The sequence below is a fragment of the Sminthopsis crassicaudata genome, chromosome 2 (genome assembly GCF_048593235.1).
Source record: "Sminthopsis crassicaudata isolate SCR6 chromosome 2, ASM4859323v1, whole genome shotgun sequence".
Classification (NCBI taxonomy): Eukaryota; Metazoa; Chordata; class Mammalia; order Dasyuromorphia; family Dasyuridae; genus Sminthopsis; species Sminthopsis crassicaudata.
The window spans coordinates 346,101,590-346,121,601 of NC_133618.1; the positions used below are offsets into that span (position 1 = coordinate 346,101,590).

The following is a 20,012-nucleotide window of genomic DNA, read 5'->3' on the forward strand; positions in this document are numbered from 1 at the left end:
TTTCTTTTTTTTTTCCTTTTTATTTATTTATTTATTTTTTGCTTTATTGTATCTTGATTTATCATAATGTCACTGGCTTCCATTTGCTCAATTCTAATTTTTAAGGAATTATTTTCCTCAGGGAGCTTTTTGTACCTCCTTTTCCAGTTAGCCAATTTTGCTTTTAAGGCATTCTTTTCATTAATTTTTGGGTTTCTTTTTGCACCACTCTCAATTCTTTTTCTAATCTTTGCTATAATCTCTCTTACTTGATTTTCAAAAATCTTTTTTAAGCTATTCCATAGCCTGAGCCCAATTTTTATTATCTTCTGTGTGTGTATTTGGATCTTCCTTGTATCATAGTAACTTTATAAGGTCAGAAACTTTTTTTTGTTGTCTGCTCTTTTTCCTAGCTTATTACTTGGCTTTTAACTTTTTGTTAAAGTAGGGCTCTGTTCCCAGGGTAGCGAGTTCACTTCAGGAATTCAGCGCTCCTTCTAGGGATCTGACCACAAGCACTCTTTTTTTGCCCTAAACTCTTAGGAGTAGCCCCCTACACTGTAGCTGTAAGATATAGTGTGCTAAAGCAATGAGTCCTGTTTTGGTGTGGCTAGGGCTAGGGCCATGGCCAGGGACTGCACAAAATCCCCTTTCTTTTTATCTTGCTTACCTTTTTATATTGTTTACCTCAGTGGAATGTCAACCCATTGAGATCAAGAATTTTTAATATCAATTATCATACTATCTAGTTTATTGTAAGTGTGAAACTACCTATGTAAAACTGCTGAAATGAGGGAGAGTATCTAGTGCAGAAGGTAACTAATATGCCAGTATGGCTGGAATTTATAGTATACAAAGGATTGTAATGAAACAAGTTTGGAAGTCGTATTTTGGAGATCTTTAAATTCCAGGAAACAAAAGTTTTTATTTTATTCTAGGGGCAACTAGAAGTCACTGTTTTTTCATTAAGGTCATAGTCACTTGTAGATTTATCATTGTTACCTGTTTTTCAAATTTGACATACAGCACAATTTCATAAGTTGCCTTTACACATCCACTTGTCTCCCTGTGGTAAGTGAAAGATGAAATGACTAAAGGAAATAAAGATTTACCCTTTCAAAAATAAATTTATTAAGCAATGCATGCCAATTTCCAATTAAGCAGAACTAGACCTCTTCCACTTAAACCTGCACCCCAAATATAGGGAGAGACAGACTTTTTATACTTTAAAAACAATTAAAAGGAAATAATACAACATTAGATAATGATTTTTTAATTGGAGGAAAGATTAGGGACTTTCCAAGTTGGGAGGGGGAGATTTAATAGGTACAATTCAGAAAAAGAAGTGTCCCATTGCCCTCTCCTTCCCCTGCAAATGTCTATTCAGTCAAAGGAACAAAGAAATAAAGATCTTTAATTTTAATCTTTACAGGGCCAGTATGGAGTCAGTGTGGTTCACTCATTTCCCACGATTAGCCAACTACTGTCCTAATTCTCTCATACCTGATTAAGTTTATGTTTATATAAGAAATGCTAACTTTATAATGTTGATTTTCTAGAAATACCAAAACATTCTAGGGGCTTTAAAGGAGAATTAGTTCTTTACTATTTTTTTGAAATTTACTCATTATTTATTCATTTAAATTTCATTTGCTTATTAGTTTTATTAATTTAAAATTAGAATTTAATTGAAAGATTAAAATTGTCATGGTGCAATAATTCAAGACAGTTCCAGTAGAAGGGGAATGGAAAATGCCGTCTGCATCCAGAAAGGACTATGAAGACGATATGAATAGCAGCATAACATAGCTTTAGTTTGTCATGTTTTTTTCCCCTTGTGGTCTGATTTTTTTTTTTTTTTTTTTTTTTTTGGTACAACATGACAGATATGGGAATATGTTTAAAAGAATTGCATGTATCTGATTTATAAACTTGCTGTATTGGGTGGGGAAGGAGACAGAAAAACTTGAAACACAAAGTTTTGTAAAGGTGAATGTTGAAAACTGTCTTTGCATATAATTTGGAAAATTAAATGGTATTTAAAGTTATTCTTATACTCTTACAATTAGCTTTTTTTTTTTTTTTTAAGTCTTATATTTACAGAAAGGGGGTCATGTATGATTTCCATGAATTACAGAAGAAATATTAAAAGTAAATATTAGCATTGATGTTTGGGAAGAAAAAGTAGTGCTTTCTCAACTTAAGGGATTTTATTAAGAAAAATTCCAAACTATTGTTCCTAAGATCATAGAAATACCAAGAGTCTGAAGCTGTTCTTCAGATTTTAGCCTTTTCTCCTTATAGGTAAAATAGATATTTATCAAGTCTCTCACGGGGTTATTGGGAATAAAATGCTTTTTGGTAGGGTAATATGTAATTATAAGGTATAGCTTTAAGGCCATATTAGAAATAAAACCCAGCTCTATAGAGAAGAAAATCTATTGGTCTTTTTATGTATAGCTTTGAGTACTGGAAATTTGATTATAACTTTTATACCACTGGAAATTTTATGTTGTGTTAAATAGTTTGAGCTAGAATAGTAAGAACTCAGACCCATCAGAAAAATTGTTCATTAGAGATAGATTGTGATTTGAAAAAGGAAGACCTATTGAGATCTATATTAAATAATTATTAATAAAAATGATTACCAATCAAAGAACTTAACAAGGAAGTATGGGATAGTCAAAGGAACCCAGGCTTAATAGTCAGTAGAGTCATGGCCCATTGATTTGGTGAAGTAGGGGAAAAGAGTTCCTTGGCCCCTTTCCCCTTTCTACTTCTGATTCAAAACTTGGATCTGGAGTCCAGACATCAAACAATTATGTTTGTTTTGTTTTCTCTTGTTGAATAATTATTAGACAGTGTAACTGTCTGATCTGCTTGACATTGACAAAATAACCAGTAGGGAGAAAGGAGGTTGGAGGGGGAAGGTGTAAGATATCACCACTCCATCACACTAACCCTGATATTGAACAGGTAACTTAATCTATGAATTTGTTTTATCTATAAAATAGAATTAATACCTACCTTTCCTATCTCAAAATTGTTAGAAGAATCAAATCAGATAAAATGTAAAAAATGTGAACTATTTAAAGAATATATATTTTTGTATTTTTCTTGCAGACGGCAATAACATGCCTGTCTACTGTTCTATCCATTGATTTCAAACCTTCAGAATTAGAAGTTGGAGTAGTTACAGTTGAAAACCCTAAATTCAGGTGAGTTATATTTTCAATCATATTCATTTACTTGAAGATGGATATGGACTAAGACAGGAACTATTTCTTGGTCATTTGTGACCCAGTTAATGATAGAGTAGGAAATTTCAGAACAAGAGCCTTTGAATTATATATAACTACTTGTTTTCCTTAAACATCTGGGGGAAAAAATGCTAAACCTACTTGAATGACTTATTGAAAAAAATTTTTTTCTTTTTACTTTTGAGCAGTTCTGAATGGAGCACATTTTTAAAAACTTTTACAATATTGAATTCAAAGTCATAGCCAAAGGAAAAAATAATTATTAAATAGCAATCTTATTTTCATGTTTTAAGATATTTCATTTTATAATACTTATCTCAAAAAAATTTACTGCCTCAGTTTCTGCTTTTTTCTAAAGATATTTGAATACTCAATTTCCTTAATTTCATTAACCAGCAAAATTCAATCTTATTACAAGATACTTCACTACTTAGAGCTCCTTGCATTCATTAACCTAATACTCTCTGTGCACCTTGAACTTAAATGATGAAGTAACAATTTGAAAAGTTTCTTAATTCTCTTGACAAAAGTTCCTAAGTAAGAAAACATCACCTTTTCCTTCCAAAATATTGCTGCTGATAGTTTTGTTTTTCATTTCACTTTTTTAGGGACTTTAAATTCTGGTGATAGTTTAACCTAATTTTTTGATCAGTTTAGATCTTGCTTTAAAATGCAGTTGTATAACATACCTTTGCTAAATTTTTTGATATTTCTTTTAGAAACAGACTTTAGGAAAATACAGTAGACTAATTGATAGATATTTTTGTCCAATGTTTAAACATTTAATTTTTTCCCCTTTGCCTTCTAGGATTCTCACAGAATCGGAGATTGATACACACCTTGTAGCTCTAGCTGAGAGGGATTAACACTGTAATTAGTCTCCCTAATCAACTATGTGCTGACCAGGATATTTGGTGAATACCAACATATTCGTCATCATCAGTAACTCTTAATTGAAAGAAGAACCATATTCCCATGAAGTGGACTTGGCTCTGTTATAAATAAAACAGAGGTTTTAGAAAATGTGTCCTTTTCTTTTTTTACTAGATTAAAAACTAAGCCTTGAAGTAAAAACATATTTAAAGTTTGCCAGTCCCAAATTGCAAATTCATTGAATATGAGTCTCCTATTAAGAGTGTTTTAAGAGTCAATTTTTTAGTATAGCTATGAATAGCCAAGATTTAGATAACACCCTAAGATCAGGATTAAGCTTCAAATAACCAAATGTCTTTTTGTCTGTGTTTTAAAAAGCAAATATGTTAATACGTAAAGCAATCCATAATTAAATACCTAACTATATGAGCATGAAATTCACCTGTCTTTTTTTCCTAGAAGTGCTCTTATTTTGCAATTTAATTGCAACATTTAAATTCTATCAAAATTTTTTTTTCTTTTTTTAAGCACTAAAATTTTATTGATTTTTTTTTTTTTTTTTTTTTTTTTTTTTTTTTTGTTGTTGTTGTTGTTGCTGCTGTTGTTTAGACATTACCCTTGTTTCCCACTGTATCCCTCTCACTTCAAAGAACCATTTCTTAAAACAAAAAGAGAGGTTCATTAGGCTGTTTTTTGGTGAGTATTGGCCCTGGAGTTAGGACTGCATTCAAATTTGGTCTCAGACACTTCGCTTCCTAGATATGTGACTCTGGGCAAGTCAATTAACCCCAGTTGCCTTAAAAAAGTAGTTAAAAGAAAAGTTCAGAAAAACTAAACAGAAATTTTTGATGTGATATTCAATGTCCTGTCCTAAAACACTTTACCCCCTTAAAAAAAAATCATTGTAATATATTATATTACATTATAAAAAATATTGTAATATATTATTTTACATTATATAATTATCATTATTATAATTTTGCACTTTCAGTTTTTCTCTTTCCCAATTCCTACTTTTATTTCAGCATATATAGACTCTCCCTTAAACACCCTAACCATTATAACTCATTTCAGCTTCAGCCACAAAGACAGTCATACCCTTGATATTGCTATCACCCACAAATATACCACCTTTATGTTCAAAAATTACTTCCTACCTTTTTCTTTGCATTTTCTTAAGAAACCCTGTTCTGTGTCATAGTATACTATGACCTTCAATTCCTTCATTCCCCAGTTCTTTCCCAGGCCATCACTTCTGCACTAGCCACTCTTTTTATTAATCTTGACCTGTTGGTGAACCAATTCAAATCTACACTGTCCATCTCTCAAATTTTTAGCTTCTCTCATTCTGCTTCAGCTTTGGATCATTCCAACCATCTGCCACCCTTGCTTCTATGCATATGCTATTGAGCAGAGGTGGAGAAAATCACACAATTAGTCTCAACTGGGCCCTCACAAACTCAAATGTTGCTATTGTGGCTTTTCTAAACTTCATCCCTTAAATCTCCTATGATTTTTTTTTTTTTTTTTTTTTTTTTGGTCGTCTTATTCTTTTCACCTGAAGACTTTCTTCAGGGAAAATTTTGAGTTACCTTTTCTTATATCATTTATATGTCTTCTACTAGTTCCTTCACCCCTCTTCCCTGATAAGACCTCACTCCTAACCCTCTCTATTTGCTCATTTCCACTGTGGTAGAGCCAAGGTGGTGAAGAGTATTCACTTCTTTGATCTTTTCCTGGCTTCTCTCAGATTAACACCAGATCAAACCTCTAAATGTGTTTTGGAGTGACAGAACCTGTAAAGTCTTCTGATTCGGTTTTCTTGGAGTCTTTGGGAGCAGTCTTTTCAGTTCAGTAATCACCACAAGAACAGCCAGGGGTTAAAGTCCAAATCCTTTATTACCTCCTTCAAAGTCTTGTCTCCTTTCCTGGGGCCTGGTTAGCTTTCTTAAAGGCCTTCTGGACTTTTGGTTTCAGTGGAGATACTAAGGAGGACAGCCCTGCCACCAAGGTGATGTGAGATGGGATGAATGAATCTGAGTCTAAGGGCTTGTGCTTCAGCCTCCAGTCTGCTTGTCTTCTCTGTCAACCTGGCTGAAGCTTCTAGCTTATTTATATGCTCTACACCAGGGGTTCTCAAACTACGACCTGAGGGCCAGATGCGGCCCTCTGGGTTGTGGCAAGTGGGCTGAGGGGCAGAGACTGAGTGTAAGTTTTTGTTTTTACTATAGTCTGGCCCTCCAACAGTCTGAGGGACTGGCCCCCTATTTAAAAAATTTGAGGACCACTGCTCTACACTGAATATAAACCAATCACTAGGAAACCATTATTTGTTGTAAGATTAAAATCAATCATACTGAACTTAAGAGTACTGTTAATCACCATGATAAACTAGATAACCATTATCTCATCCATTCCACTTAGTACCTTGTAAGAATCCTTTCAAGTTCAGAGTTCTGGCCTATAACATCTCCCCCTTTCTTTTTGTTTTAGAACGTAAGGTGGTCACTCTCCCTGACTTCTCAAGGAAGTGAGAATTCCAAAAAAGGAGGTGATCATGCCTTCCCTGACTGCTAAAAAAGAGGTGAAAACACCATAAAAGGAGGTGATCACACTCTCTCTGATGTCTCAGGAAGGGAAGGAAATGGGAAATCAAACCAGATTAGCAGGTTTCTGAAGGGTCTCACTTGAAAACAGGTATACATAAATTGTCCAAAACCAGTCTATTGTCCATCACTTCATGTGTCAGAAAATCCAATGATTCCTGTAAGTTTTGAAATCTTGTATCAGTCTTATGTCTCTGGGAATCCAATAATTCCTAATGGTTTTCAAGTCCTGCAACAATCTTATCATGTCTCAGAGGATCCAATGATTCCTGTGGATTTTTAAGTTCTGCAACAGTCTTTATCAACAATTTTTATCTCAGAAAATCCAATAATTCCTGCTGGTTCTGTGATAGTCTCATTGTCAGCCATGCTCTCTTTCAGTGTCAGATGTTTCTTAAGTCGTCTCCTTTATTTTGAGGATTTTTCTTTTTTTCCGTCTCCAGGTGCTTGTTGGCACCCATCTGATTCCTTCTCCATCTGTAAAGATACAAGCAAACCCTTTTTCCCAAGCAGTTAACTATCTAGTCCTTTCTATTTATCACTTTCTAAATCTTTCCTCATCACCTGGCAATTGCATTGGAGCTGCTTGCACTGTACACTATTTTTCTGGCTTTAGAAAGCCTGTATTCTCCCCAATTGTAATCTTCCATCTGATTGTTTTTTGGCTGATTGATTATATCAGAATCCTGAACTTCTAAAGACTTTCTGGGTGTAACCTCGGTTACCATCATGCCCCACCTGTTTTTTGTTTGAGATCTTGGAACTGGGCCCCACTTCTTATTTCCCTGAGTCAATCTATAGTCTGAGGCCCAGTGGAAGCCTCGATTGCATTTTGGACATGGGATTTTAGGTCTTCTCTCTGTCTTCTCATTCTATCTCATTGGTCTTTCAGATGTCCAACTTTACCACACTTTAAGCATTGACGAATCTCTCTGGACGGCCCTTGCTAAGAGGGACTCTGTTTTCCCATGTTTTGCACCATAGTCTGGGTACAAAAAGCATTTGTGCCTATTGTGGCACAGCGTCTTATGATCTCCTCTAAAGGAGCATCCTTTTGTAGTCCCCATATAAGTCTTCTACAAATCTCATTATCATTTTCCTTAGCCAGTTGTCTGATCATTATTGCTGTTGAGGCATTTTCTCCAATCTTTTTCGTATGACAGCTGTTTGCAAACATTCCATGAAATCAGCAAAGGGTTCATTGGGACCTTACTCTTTGTGAAGGCTTCCCCTCTATCTTTTCTTAGGAGAGAGCCCCATGCTTTTATAGCAGCAGCAGCAGTGTGCTCATATGCTGCTATGGGGTAATTATTCTGTGCTGAAGTGTCTGTATACTGAGTTTTACCTTCTAGTTGGTCAAAGGTGATTTGTAGATTAACTCCAGTTTGCTTATTGCATTGGGCTTGTATCTTGCATAGTTCACTGTACTCTAAAAGCTACAAGAAGTTTTGTCCAGGTTCTAAACATGTCCTTGCTATAGATTTCCAATCACTAAGGGTTAAGATTTCATAAGCCAAATTCTCTAGTAACATCTTAACATAAGATGATGTAGCCCCATAAAGAGTGCAACCCTATTTTAAATCCTTGATTTTTCCCAGATCAGTTTCTCCTTTGCTGACCTGAAGAATCAAATTCTTCAAACACAGGGCATACATTCATTTTAAAATCAGATACATCCTGTCCATTATAAATTTATCTTTAATGCCTTTTGTAATCTTGCTTCACAGATGGTGCTGATTTGTGTCACTGCCCCTTTCCTTCCTCCTCCTCCCTCCACCCATGAAGGGTTCATTGAGGAAGGTAGGTCAGGGTCTGGAGAATGCCCTAATGGCTCCTGCTGTGAAGCATCACAATCCTTAATTTCATCAGAGTTGCATTTAACTCCATTCTTATCTGATTCATTTTTTTTCACCTAGTTTGTTAGTATCCTCCCTTTCCTGTTCTTTCTTCTTTTTTCTTATTCTAATACTTATATAATTTCTTAAAGCCAGTTGTATTAAATTATATGTATAAAGTGTTTCTATAGAAATTGAATAAAGTCACATAGTTGCTCTCCTAATTTCCATTCGTCTAGATCTAATTCTTTTTCTTTAGAGAACCAAGGAGATGTGTACTGTACTGTTTCTAAAAGTTCAATGATCTGCTCCCAAGTTACAATCAAACCTTGGTTTTTCATAAGTTTAACCAAGTTTTCGACACTTGAAGTGGAAAAGAAGACTCTTTTCTAAACAAATGTTCCATTTTAGCTGAAGCACTACTTTAGCCCTTTACAAAGTTTTCTTCTTGTACTTACCCTAATTTCTGGGTCACAGATGTAGGTCCTTCGTGCCACGTTCGGACACCAGAATATAATGTCCTCTGGTTCAGTTTTCTTGGGGTCTCTGGGAGCAGCCTTCTTTTCAGTTCAGTAATCAGCTGGTGTTAAAGTCCAAATCCTTTATTACCTCCTTCAAAGTCTTGTCTCCTTTCCTGGGGCCTGGTTAGCTTTCTTAAAGGTCTTCTGAACTCTCAGTTTCAGTGGAGAAACTAAGAAGGACAGTCTTGCCACCAAGGTGGTGTGAGATGGGATGAGTGAATCTGAGTCTAAGGGCTTGTGCTTCCAATCTGCTTGTCTTCTCTAACTCTGTCAACCTGTCTGAGGTCTCTAGCTTATATGCTTTACACTGAATATTAATCAATCATATCACTATCATTATTTGTTAAGATTAAATCAATCATACCAAACTTAGAGTACTATTGATCACTATGCTAAACTAGATAACCATTATCTCATCAATTCCATTTAGTACCTTGTAAGAATCCTTGTTTCAAGTTCAGAGTTCTGGCCCATTTCAAGAACCCACAAATATTTGGAGTGTAACAAATTCCCAGAAAGATATTTTGGAGGAACTTAACAAAAGGCCTGTCTCAATTGAGCAGGGGGGAACTCTGCCTAGCACAGGCACAGTGCAGGGAAGCTTAGGGGAGAGACCTCCATGGGGGGGGGGGGATTTAGTGGGAGGTTCTTAGCCAGAATACAGCAGTGTTGGCTACTCTATCTTGGTTCAGAAGCTAGTGAATTAGCAGACTAGTTGTGAGACCTCCAACATAACTACAGAAGACCAATAGTGAGCTCTAGAAACTCAACATAAGCAGGACTTGGCCCTGTCCACTCAGCAGGAGAAGGAAGCCAGCAGCACCTTTAGAGGAAGCTTCAGACAATCTCCCATTTACTCTAAGAGCAGACCTTAACCTTAAAAAATGAGTAAAAAAAAAAAACCAAAAAGAGCTCTGGCCCCATAGATAGCTATTATGAAGACCGAGAAGAACAGAGTGCAAACCCTAAGGACACTAAAGACAGAATATCTCCATATGAAATCTCAAAGGGTAATATAAATTGACTCAAAAGGCTTTCTTGAAAGAATTCAAATAAAATATTAAGAGAGAAATGGGGAAAGGAAATGAGAGCTTTGGAAAAGGAAACAGAAATTGTCTAAAAAAAAAAAAACAGTCCTTAAAAAGTAATTTTGGTAAAATGGAGGAAAGAAAACTCCTTGAAAAACAGAATTTGTGAAATAGAAAAAAAAAATCCATTGAACACTTACTTATTTAAAAGTTCAATTGGCCAAATGCAAAAGGAGATAAAAAAGCTAACTGAAGAAAATAATTCACAAAAAATTAGAAACTGAACAAATGGAAGTGAATAACTCAATGAGACATCAAGAATCAGGGAAACAAAATCAAAAATATGAAAAAATAGAAGAAAAACAACTGAACTGGAACAGATTCAGGAGAGACAAAATCTAAGAATTACTGGATTATCTGAAAAGTATGATGAAAAAAAACCTAGACTACATCTTTTAAGAAATTATCAAAGAAAACTGCCCTGATAAGTAAAGATCCAGATAGGAAACTCACATAGCACAATTAGGAAGTACAGAGGCCTTGAAGCCTGAGATATCTAGATGTGATTTCTGTGAACAATGCAGACTGCCTTGTGAGTGGAAGCTCTGATTGCATTGAGATCTCATCATTAATGGAAGGCGTCTCCTCTAAATGGCCGTACATGTGACCTCATAGACCTGATATAAGAAGTGGGGATGAGGAAGTAAGGCAAGGGCAGGATGTGAACACGTGGAATAAAGATCTTAAGCTTCTGAGCCGCTGTCCTTGGGTGCTTTGTTGAACATGAGAACCACTGCTCTGAGAGGTAGTGGCCAGAGATCTCTAAAGACCTCTGATTGGGGTAAGATTGGTAAAGAACCATTAAGTCCAGTAGGAGACTTTTCTGAAAGCCTGGGAATTAGGCATGACTTATAATCAGTAATCTCTAGGTGGGAGGTTACAAGGGTAGCCTTGGAGGCAGTGCTGTAAAATTATCATGCCCTGTAATCCGAAGGTTCAGCAGCTCTTGTCTAGAAGGAAAAGCAGAGAGGCATTATAGGTCTGGGTATAAGTCATGACCAAGCCTGAGAGTACAGTCATGCACACAGCTCAAGCATATAAGTTAGAAAATTGGACGGGTGATCCTTTAACAAAAATCATACCCAATGAGGAGCAAGGGGTTTGCTCCCCAATGCTGAGGCATTTATACTCTTCATTAACACGTCTACTGGGGTATATGCCCTCAGACAACCAAGAGAGCAAAGATGGAAAGAATACATTAAGAATTGAACAACAGAGGCAGCTAGATGGCACCAGCCTTGATTTCAGGAGGACCCGAGTTCAAATATGATCTCAGACACTTAACACTTCCTAGCTGTGTGATTCTGGGCAAGTCACTTAACCCCATCCTCAGGAAAAAAACAACAGGAAATTTGCTTCCCACACCCAAAAAGTATAGCTCAGCAAGAAGGGATGGGTGAGGGGATTAAGCTGATAGAACAAAAGATGCAGGAACTTTGTGGGTAGAGTTAGAGGACAAACCAAAAACTACCTTAAGACAATTAAAACCAGAAGAGCAACAACTCCACCTAAAAATTGAGGCAGAGAACAGACAAAAGATTATTTCACTGAAGAGAGAATAAGAAATGTAATGGCTCTGCCTACAGGCTAAGCCAGAGAAGAGACAAAAAATTACATTACAGAGACCTATTGCTTTTATGATAAAACACAGAAAGAGCAACTCCCCAAACGGCTTTATAGGAAGCTTTGATAAGGGCAGCTGCTGAGGGGAAAGATGTAATTCCATGGGATTCTGATTAGGGCCTCCAGTTCTATCCAGTAGAGGATGATAGGGACTGAAGTCAGACCCATGTCCCTATCCCATTTAAAATGTTGAAGGAAGTGAAACAAGCTTGTGTTAATTATGGCCCGAATGCTCCTTATACCATATAAATGTTAAAGCTGTTATTAAGTAGGTATGCCTTCACCCCGAATAATTGGAAATCCATGGCATCTGCCTGTTTTACTCCTGGCCAATCAGCTGTATAGTTATCAGAATCTGCTAAAAACAAACAAACAAACAAAAAAACCAGCTCGGAAGTATGCTGTGGCCAATGATCATCAGGACCCAGAAGAGAGTGTTCTTTTAATTACTGGCACTGGCCGCTATTCAACAACTCAGGCTCAGACTGTATTTCCACCTATTTGCACAGTATGCTATACAAGCTTGGGAGAGAATAGATAAGGAAGGTTTGGTGCAGCAACATCTTACTTCAATAAAACAGGGCCCCCAATCACCTATTCAAGATTATGTGTCCTGATTAAGAACAGCAATTGACAAGAGTTGTAGGGAAAGGTGGCGCTTCAGACATCTTCAGGCAACTGTTAAAAGAGGGAATGAATAAAGTGTGCAGCTATATAATGGCTGGACTTTCTAAAGAAGCTAATCTCTCCGAGATTATAGACAAATGTTATGAAGCAGATTATGAGGCTGTCAATGCAGATGCAGTGGCCTTAGCTGTCATCCAAGGAATCATACAGGGGATGAACAGGAAGGATGATAAATAGAAATGTTATAGCTGTGGCAAAAAAGGACATTTCCAAGTCCAATGAGATAAGCAGCCACTAAGGGATAGAAAATCCCTTTGTTTTGCTTGTGGCAAGATAGGGCATGTTGCAAAATTTTGTAGGACCAGGATGAGAAATAATTCTGTGGTCCAGGGAAATGGTTGCAATGACTCTATGGGGGCAAGAACATTGACAAAGGGTGGGACTATTAGCCATCCCTTGTAATAATTTCCACTGCCACAAGGAGCTGAAACGGAGAAGGCAAACTTCTCCCTGTCAGTAGGATTTAAGGGAACAGAGTAAAAGCAATCCTTTATGTCAATAACCACCATATGATATTCCCTAGAAACCATATTAGGAGATGAAAGGCCTGGTTGTAGGGGCATCCATGGGTTGCACAGCAGCATTCACAGCTCTCAAATCAATTAATATGCACCATGATTTCTTCTTATTCCTAATTACAAAAACAGGTGAGTTATAAGCACTAAGGGAGGGCTCAATATGATCCAGTTTCTTTTGTTCAATAATGATGGCTCTCTTGTACAAATAAATAAAAAAAAGATGATAGGAAATATGACATATTGAATCCTCTCTTAGGGTCCACTACATACATTACTTTTTTTCTTTCTTTTGTCATTTGGTATTTTAGGTTAAATTAAAAAAAAAAAAAAAAAAAAAAAAAAAGAAAACAAAAGAAAAGAAAATTTCCATTTCAAAAAATAATCTATATAATAAGTACAACACATTGTTTTCAAAACTGCCCAGCTTTTTTTTGCTTCGTTATTGATTTTCTTTTGTTCTCTGCTTCTTACATTTTACTTTATTTCCTCTCCCCACACATCCTAAACATGATTGCAATTGTTTGGATATATATGATACACAGAGATATCTATAAACATGTACTTATATACACATATATTTCTTCCTATCATCTGTTTCTTTGAAGGTGGATACTTTCTTCATAAGAAGTCCAAGTCTTCCCATGTTTTTCTAAACCAATCAAGTCATCATTTCCTTCACTGCAGCAATAGTCCAACCCAATCACATTTCTATCTGAGAAATTGTCTATGAAAACTCTTCTGCATTTCTTCTGTTTTTACTACATAGATTTTATTTGTACAAGAAAATTTTAATTTAAAGTAATCAAAATTATCCTTTTTATACTTCAATAATGCTCTCATCTTACATAATTTAAGGTCTGATACTGCTGAATCTACTTCCTTTACACTCCCCTCAGTTTCTTTGAAGTCCCTGGCTTTTTGTTTTTCTGGGTGAACTTTATTATTTTTTTCTCCTCAGTATGATATTTTAAAAGCAATTTAATTGGGATAACATTGAATAAATAGATTAGTTAGGTAAAATTGTCATTTTAAAATTTATTTTGCCTTTATATATACATGAACAATATTACTTCAATTATTTAGATCTGAGTTTATTTGTATAAAAAGTGTTTTTGTAATCATACAGTTCTTGTGTCTGTTTTGGCAAGTATATGTTCAGGTATTTTATACTGTCCAAATATTTTAAATGGTCTAAAGTAATATTGAATAATATTGCTGACAGTGTATTTTATCTATTTTCACTTTTGATTAAATCTACTTTCACTTTAACATTGTCTGAGATCACGATTATAATCCCTGCTTTTTTTTTTTTTACATTCTAAATCCTACTCCTGCCCTTTATTTTGTTTTTGTGAGTCTCTCATTTTTATTTTCCCGAAAAGCAACATATTATTGAATTCAAATTTTTATTCTACTGTCAGTTTCCATTTTATGAGTGAATTCATCCCATTCACATTCTAAGCTACAATTATGTTGTATATCTTCCTCCTTCCTATTTTTCCCCACTATTCTTCTCACCTCATTTACCTCATTCATTTTACTTCTATCCATTATCTTGTTCTCCTGTTCTTAATTTACCTACTCCATTGAGCCCTCCCTTATCTTCTTCCCTCATCTTATCATCTTGCCCTCTTATTTCTTTCTAAATTTAAAAGACTTTTATACACTTCTAGATATGTGTATGTAGGTATACACACACACACACACACACACACACACACACACACACACACACACACATATACATATGCTGTTACCCTATTAACTCATTCCTGATGAGAGTAAGGTTCCAGCACTTTCTGCTCTCCTCTCCATTAGCTTCTTCTGTATCATTTTTTCCTTTTATGACTCATTTGTATGAGATAATTATTCCTTTTAAATCTTTCTCTACAGTTTTAGTTTTGTTTTAGAATCACCCAATAATACTCAGCTCAGTCCAAGCCTTTCTTTCAAACGATCCAAATAATGATGACAATCATAAAAGTACTGGTAATATTTTCATAAATATGAAATAAACTATTTGACCATATTGAGTCCCTTATAATTGGCCTTCAATGTTTACCTTATATTACTCTTGGATGTTAGGTGTCAAATTTTACCTTAAGTTCTGTGTTTTTAGCAAGATTAGATGATGATCAATTATGATACATTTAGCTCTTCTCATCAATGCAGTGATCCAGGATGACTCCAGTAGACTTGGGATGAAAAATGTCATCCACATCTAGAGAAAGAATTATGGAGACTGAGTGCAGTTCAAAGCACAGTATTTTTTGTCCTTTTTTGTTTGTTTGCTTTTTCTTTCTTGCATTTTTTCCCCCTTTTAATCTCTTATTTTTTCATTTTTTTAAATTTTGTTTTATGATTTCTTGGAATCTTAGAATGTCATTAGCTTCCCTTTGTCCAATTCTAGTTTTCAAGGAATTGTTTTCTTAAGGTTTTGATTCTTTATTTCCTATTTTTGACTTGCTTTTCATAATTTCTTGATTTTCTTTCATTTAAAAAATTTTTTTTCCTCAATCTCTCTCATTTTATTTTTAAGTTCTTTTTAAAATTCTTCCAAGAACTTTTTTTCTGCTGGGGACCATTTGATATTGGCCAGTTACAATGGTCTTGTGAAGAAGAGCCATCTGCACCCAGAGAAAGGATGTGTAGGGACTAAGTGTGGATCGCAATATAGTATTTTCACTTTTTAAAATTGCTGTTTGCTTGCATTTTGTTTTCTTTCTCTCTCTTTTTTCTTTTTGATCTGATTTTCCTTGTGCAGCTTGATAATTGTAGAAATATGTATAGAAGAATTGCACAGGGGGCAGCTACGTGGCATAATGGTTAGAGCACCAGCCCTGAAGTCAGGAGGACCTAAGTTGTTTGTTTGTTTGTTTTTTTTTTTTTTTTTTTTTTTTTTTTTTTTTTTTTTTTTTTTTTTTTTTATTTATTTATTTATTTATTATATATATATATATATATATATTTTATAATATTATCCCTTGTATTCATTTTTCCAATTTACCCCCCCTCCCTCTATTCCCTCCCCCCGACGACAGGCAATACCATACATTTTACATGTGTTACAATATAGTCTAGGTACAATACATGTGTGCGAATATCACTTTCTTGTTGCACAATAAACATTAGAATCCGAAGGTACATGCAACCTGGGCAGACAGATATTAGTGCTAACAATTTTCATTCCCCTCCCAGTGTTTCTTCTCTGGGTGCAGCTACCTCTGTCCATCATTGATCAACTGGAAGTGAGTTGGATCTTCTTTATGTTGAAGATTTCCACTTCCATCAGAATACATCCTCATACAGTATTGTTGTTGAAGTGTACAGTGATCTTCTGGTTCTGCTCATTTCACTCAGCATCAATTGATTTAAGTCTCTCCAGGCCTCTCTATATTCCTCCTGCTGGTCATTTCTTACCGAGCAATAATATTCCATAACCTTCATATACCACAATTTACCCAACCATTCTCCAACTGATGGACATCCATTCATCCTCCAGTTTCTAGCTACAACAAAAAGAGCTGCCACAAACATTTTGGCACATATATGTCTCTTTCTGCTCTTTAGTATTTCTTTGGGATATAATCCCAGTAGTAGCGCTGCTGGGTCAAAGGGTATGCACAGTTTGATAACTTTTTGGGCATAATTCCAGATTGCTCTCCAGAATGGCTGGATTCTTTCACAACTCCACCAGCAATGTATTAGTGTCCCAGTTTCCCCACATCCCCTCCAACATTTGTCATTATTTGTTCCTGTCATCTTAGCCAATCTGACAGGTGTGTAGTGGTATCTCAGAGTGGTCTTAATTTGCATTTCTCTGATCAGTAGTGATTTGGAACACTCTTTCATGTGAGTGGATATGGTTTCAATTTCTTCCTCTGAGAATTGTCTGTTCATATCCTTTGACCATTTATCAATTGGAGAATGGTTCGGTTTCTTATAAATTAGGGTCAGTTCTCTATATATTTTGGAAATGAGACCTTTGTCAGAACCTTTGTTTTTAAAAATATTTTCCCAATTTGTTACTTCCCTTCTAATCTTGTTTGCATTAGTATTATTTGTACAGAAACTTTTTAGTTTGATGTAATCAAAATCTTCTATTTTGTGATCAATAATGATCTCTAGTTCTCCTCTGGTCATAAATTCCTTCCTCCTCCACAAGTCTGAGAGGTAGATTATCCTCTGTTCCTCTAATCTATTTATTATCTCCCTCTTTATGCCTAAATCATGGACCCATTTTGATCTTATCTTGGTATATGGTGTTAAGTGTGGATCCATATCTAATTTCTGCCATACTAATTTCCAGTTTTCCCAACAGTTTTTTCCGAATAATGAATTTTTATCCCTAATGTTGGAATCTTTGGGTTTGTCAAAGATTAGATTGCTATAGATGTACCCTTTTTTGTCCTTTGTATCTAATCTGTTCCACTGATCTACCGGTCTATTTCGTAGCCAATACCAAATGGTTTTGGTGACTGCTGCTATATAATATAGCTTTAGATCAGGTACACTTAGAACACCTTCCTCTGAGTTTTTTTTCATTAGTTCCCTTGCAATTCTTGACCTTTTATTCTTCCATATGAATTTTGTTGTTATTTTTTCTAGGTCATTAAAATAGTTTCTTGGGAGTCTGATTGGTATAGCACTAAATAAATAGATTAGTTTGGGGAGTATTGTCATCTTGATTATATTCGCTCGGCCTATCCAAGAGCACTGAATGTCTTTCCAATTATTTAAATCTGATTTTATTTTTGTGGCAAGTGTTTTGTAATTTTTCTCATATAATTCCTGACTTTTCTTTGGTAGATGGATTCCCAAATATTTTATACTCTCAACATTTGTTTGGAATGGAATTTCTCTTTGTATCTCTTGCTGTTGCATTTTGTTAGTGATATATAAAAATGCCGAGGATTTATGTGGATTTATTTTGTATCCTGCCACTTTGCTGAAATTTTGAATTATTTCTAGTAGTTTATTAGCAGAGTCTTTGGGGTTCTCTAAGTATACCATCATGTCATCTGCAAAAAGTGATAGTTTGATTTCCTCATTTCCTACTCTAATTCCTTGAATCTCTTTCTCGGCTCTTATTGCCGAGGCTAGCGTTTCTAGTACTATATTGAATAGTAATGGTGATAGTGGGCAACCTTGTTTCACTCCTGATCTTACTGGGAAAGGTTGCAGTTTATTTCTATTGCATATTATGCTTACTGACGGTCTTAAATATATACTCCTGATTATTCTAAGGAATAATCCATTTATTCCTATACTCTCAAGAGTTTTTAGTAGGAATGGATGTTGGATTTTGTCAAATGCTTTTTCTGCATCTATTGAGATGATCATATGGTTCTTATTAATTTGATTATTAATATGGTCAATTATATTAATAGTTTTCCTAATATTAAACCAGCCCTGCATTCCTGGAATAAATCCTACTTGATCATAGTGTATTATCTTGGATATGATTTTCTGAAGTCTTTTTGCTAATATCTTATTTAAGATTTTAGCATCAATATTCATTAAGGAGATTGGTCTATAATTTTCTTTCTCAGTTTTCGATCTACCAGGTTTAGGTATCAGTACCATGTCTGTGTCATAAAAGGAGTTTGGTAGGACTCCTTCATCCCCTATTTTTTCAAATAATTTATATAACATTGGGGCTAATTGTTCTTTAAATGTTTGGTAGAATTCACATGTGAATCCATCTGGCCCTGGGGATTTTTTCCTGGGGAGTTGATTAATAGCTTGTTCTATTTCTTTTTCTGAAATGGGACTATTTAAGCAATTTATCTCCTCCTCTGTTAATCTAGGGAGCCTATATTTTTGGAGAAAGTCATCCATTTCACTTAAGTTATCAAATTTATTGGCATAAAGTTGGGCAAAGTAACTCCTTATTATTTCTCTAATTTCCTCTTCATTGGTGGAAAGATCCCCCTTTTCATTTGTAAGACTATCAATTTGATTTTCCTCTTTCTTTTTTTTGATCAAATTTACCAAAGGTTTATCTATTTTATTGGCTTTTTCATAAAACCAACTCTTGGTTTTATTTATTAATTCAATAGTTTTTTTACTTTCAATTTTATTGATTTCTCCTTTTAATTTTTGTATTTCGAGTTTAATTTTTGGTTGGGGGTTTATAATTTGGTCTTTTTCTAGCCTTTTAAGTTGTAAGCCCAATTCGTTAATCTTCTCTTTCTCAATTTTCTTCAAATAAGCCTCTAAAGATATAAAATTTCCCCTTATTACTGCTTTAGCTGCATCCCAAAGATTTTGATATGATGTCTCATCATTATCATTATCTTGGGTGAAGTTGTTAATTGTTTCTATAATTTGCTCTTTCACCCAGTCATTCTTTAAGATGAGATTATTCAGTTTCCAATTACTTTTTGGTCTATTTACCCCTAACTTTTTACTGAATGTAGCTTTTATTGCATTGTGATCTGAGAAGAAGGCATTTATTATTTCTGCCTTCCTACATTTAATTTTGAGATCTTTATGTCCTAATATATGGTCAATTTTTGTATAGGATCCATGAACTGCTGAGAAGAAAGTATATTCCTTCCTATTGCCATTCAGTTTTCTCCAAAGGTCTATCATACCTAGTTTTTCTAATGTTCTATTTACTTTTTTAATTTCTTTCTTGTTTGTTTTGTGGTTTGATTTGTCTAAATCTGAGAGTGCTAGGTTGAGATCTCCCACTATTATAGTTTTACTGTCTATTTCTTCTTGCAGTTCTCTTAACTTTTCCTTTAGAAAGTTAGATGCTATACCACTTGGTGCATATATGTTTAGTATTGATATGGCTTCATTATTTATGCTACCTTTCAGCAGGATATAGTTTCCTTCCTTATCTTTTTTAACGAGATCTACTTCTGCTTTTGCTTGATCTGAGATAAGGATAGCTACCCCTGCTTTTTTGGCTTTACCTGAAGCATAATAAGCTCTGTTCCAACCTTTTACCTTTACTCTGTATGTATCTCCCTGCTTTAAGTGTGTTTCCTGTAGACAACATATTGTAGGGT

The 20,012-nt window shown here is 34.9% G+C and overlaps 1 protein-coding gene across 1 annotated transcript in view; it reads left to right on the plus strand.

Annotated features, from left to right (window-relative positions):
- Positions 1-4,262, plus strand: part of PSMA6 (proteasome 20S subunit alpha 6) — a 41,025-nt gene extending 36,763 nt beyond the window's left edge. Inside the window, exons 6-7 of the mRNA XM_074290688.1 lie at positions 3,103-3,197; positions 4,048-4,262. Coding sequence (XP_074146789.1) covers positions 3,103-3,197; positions 4,048-4,105 — 153 coding nt within the window. The 3' untranslated portion in view covers positions 4,106-4,262. The remainder of the gene's footprint in view (positions 1-3,102; positions 3,198-4,047) is intronic.
- The last annotated feature ends 15,750 nt before the right edge of the window (positions 4,263-20,012 follow it).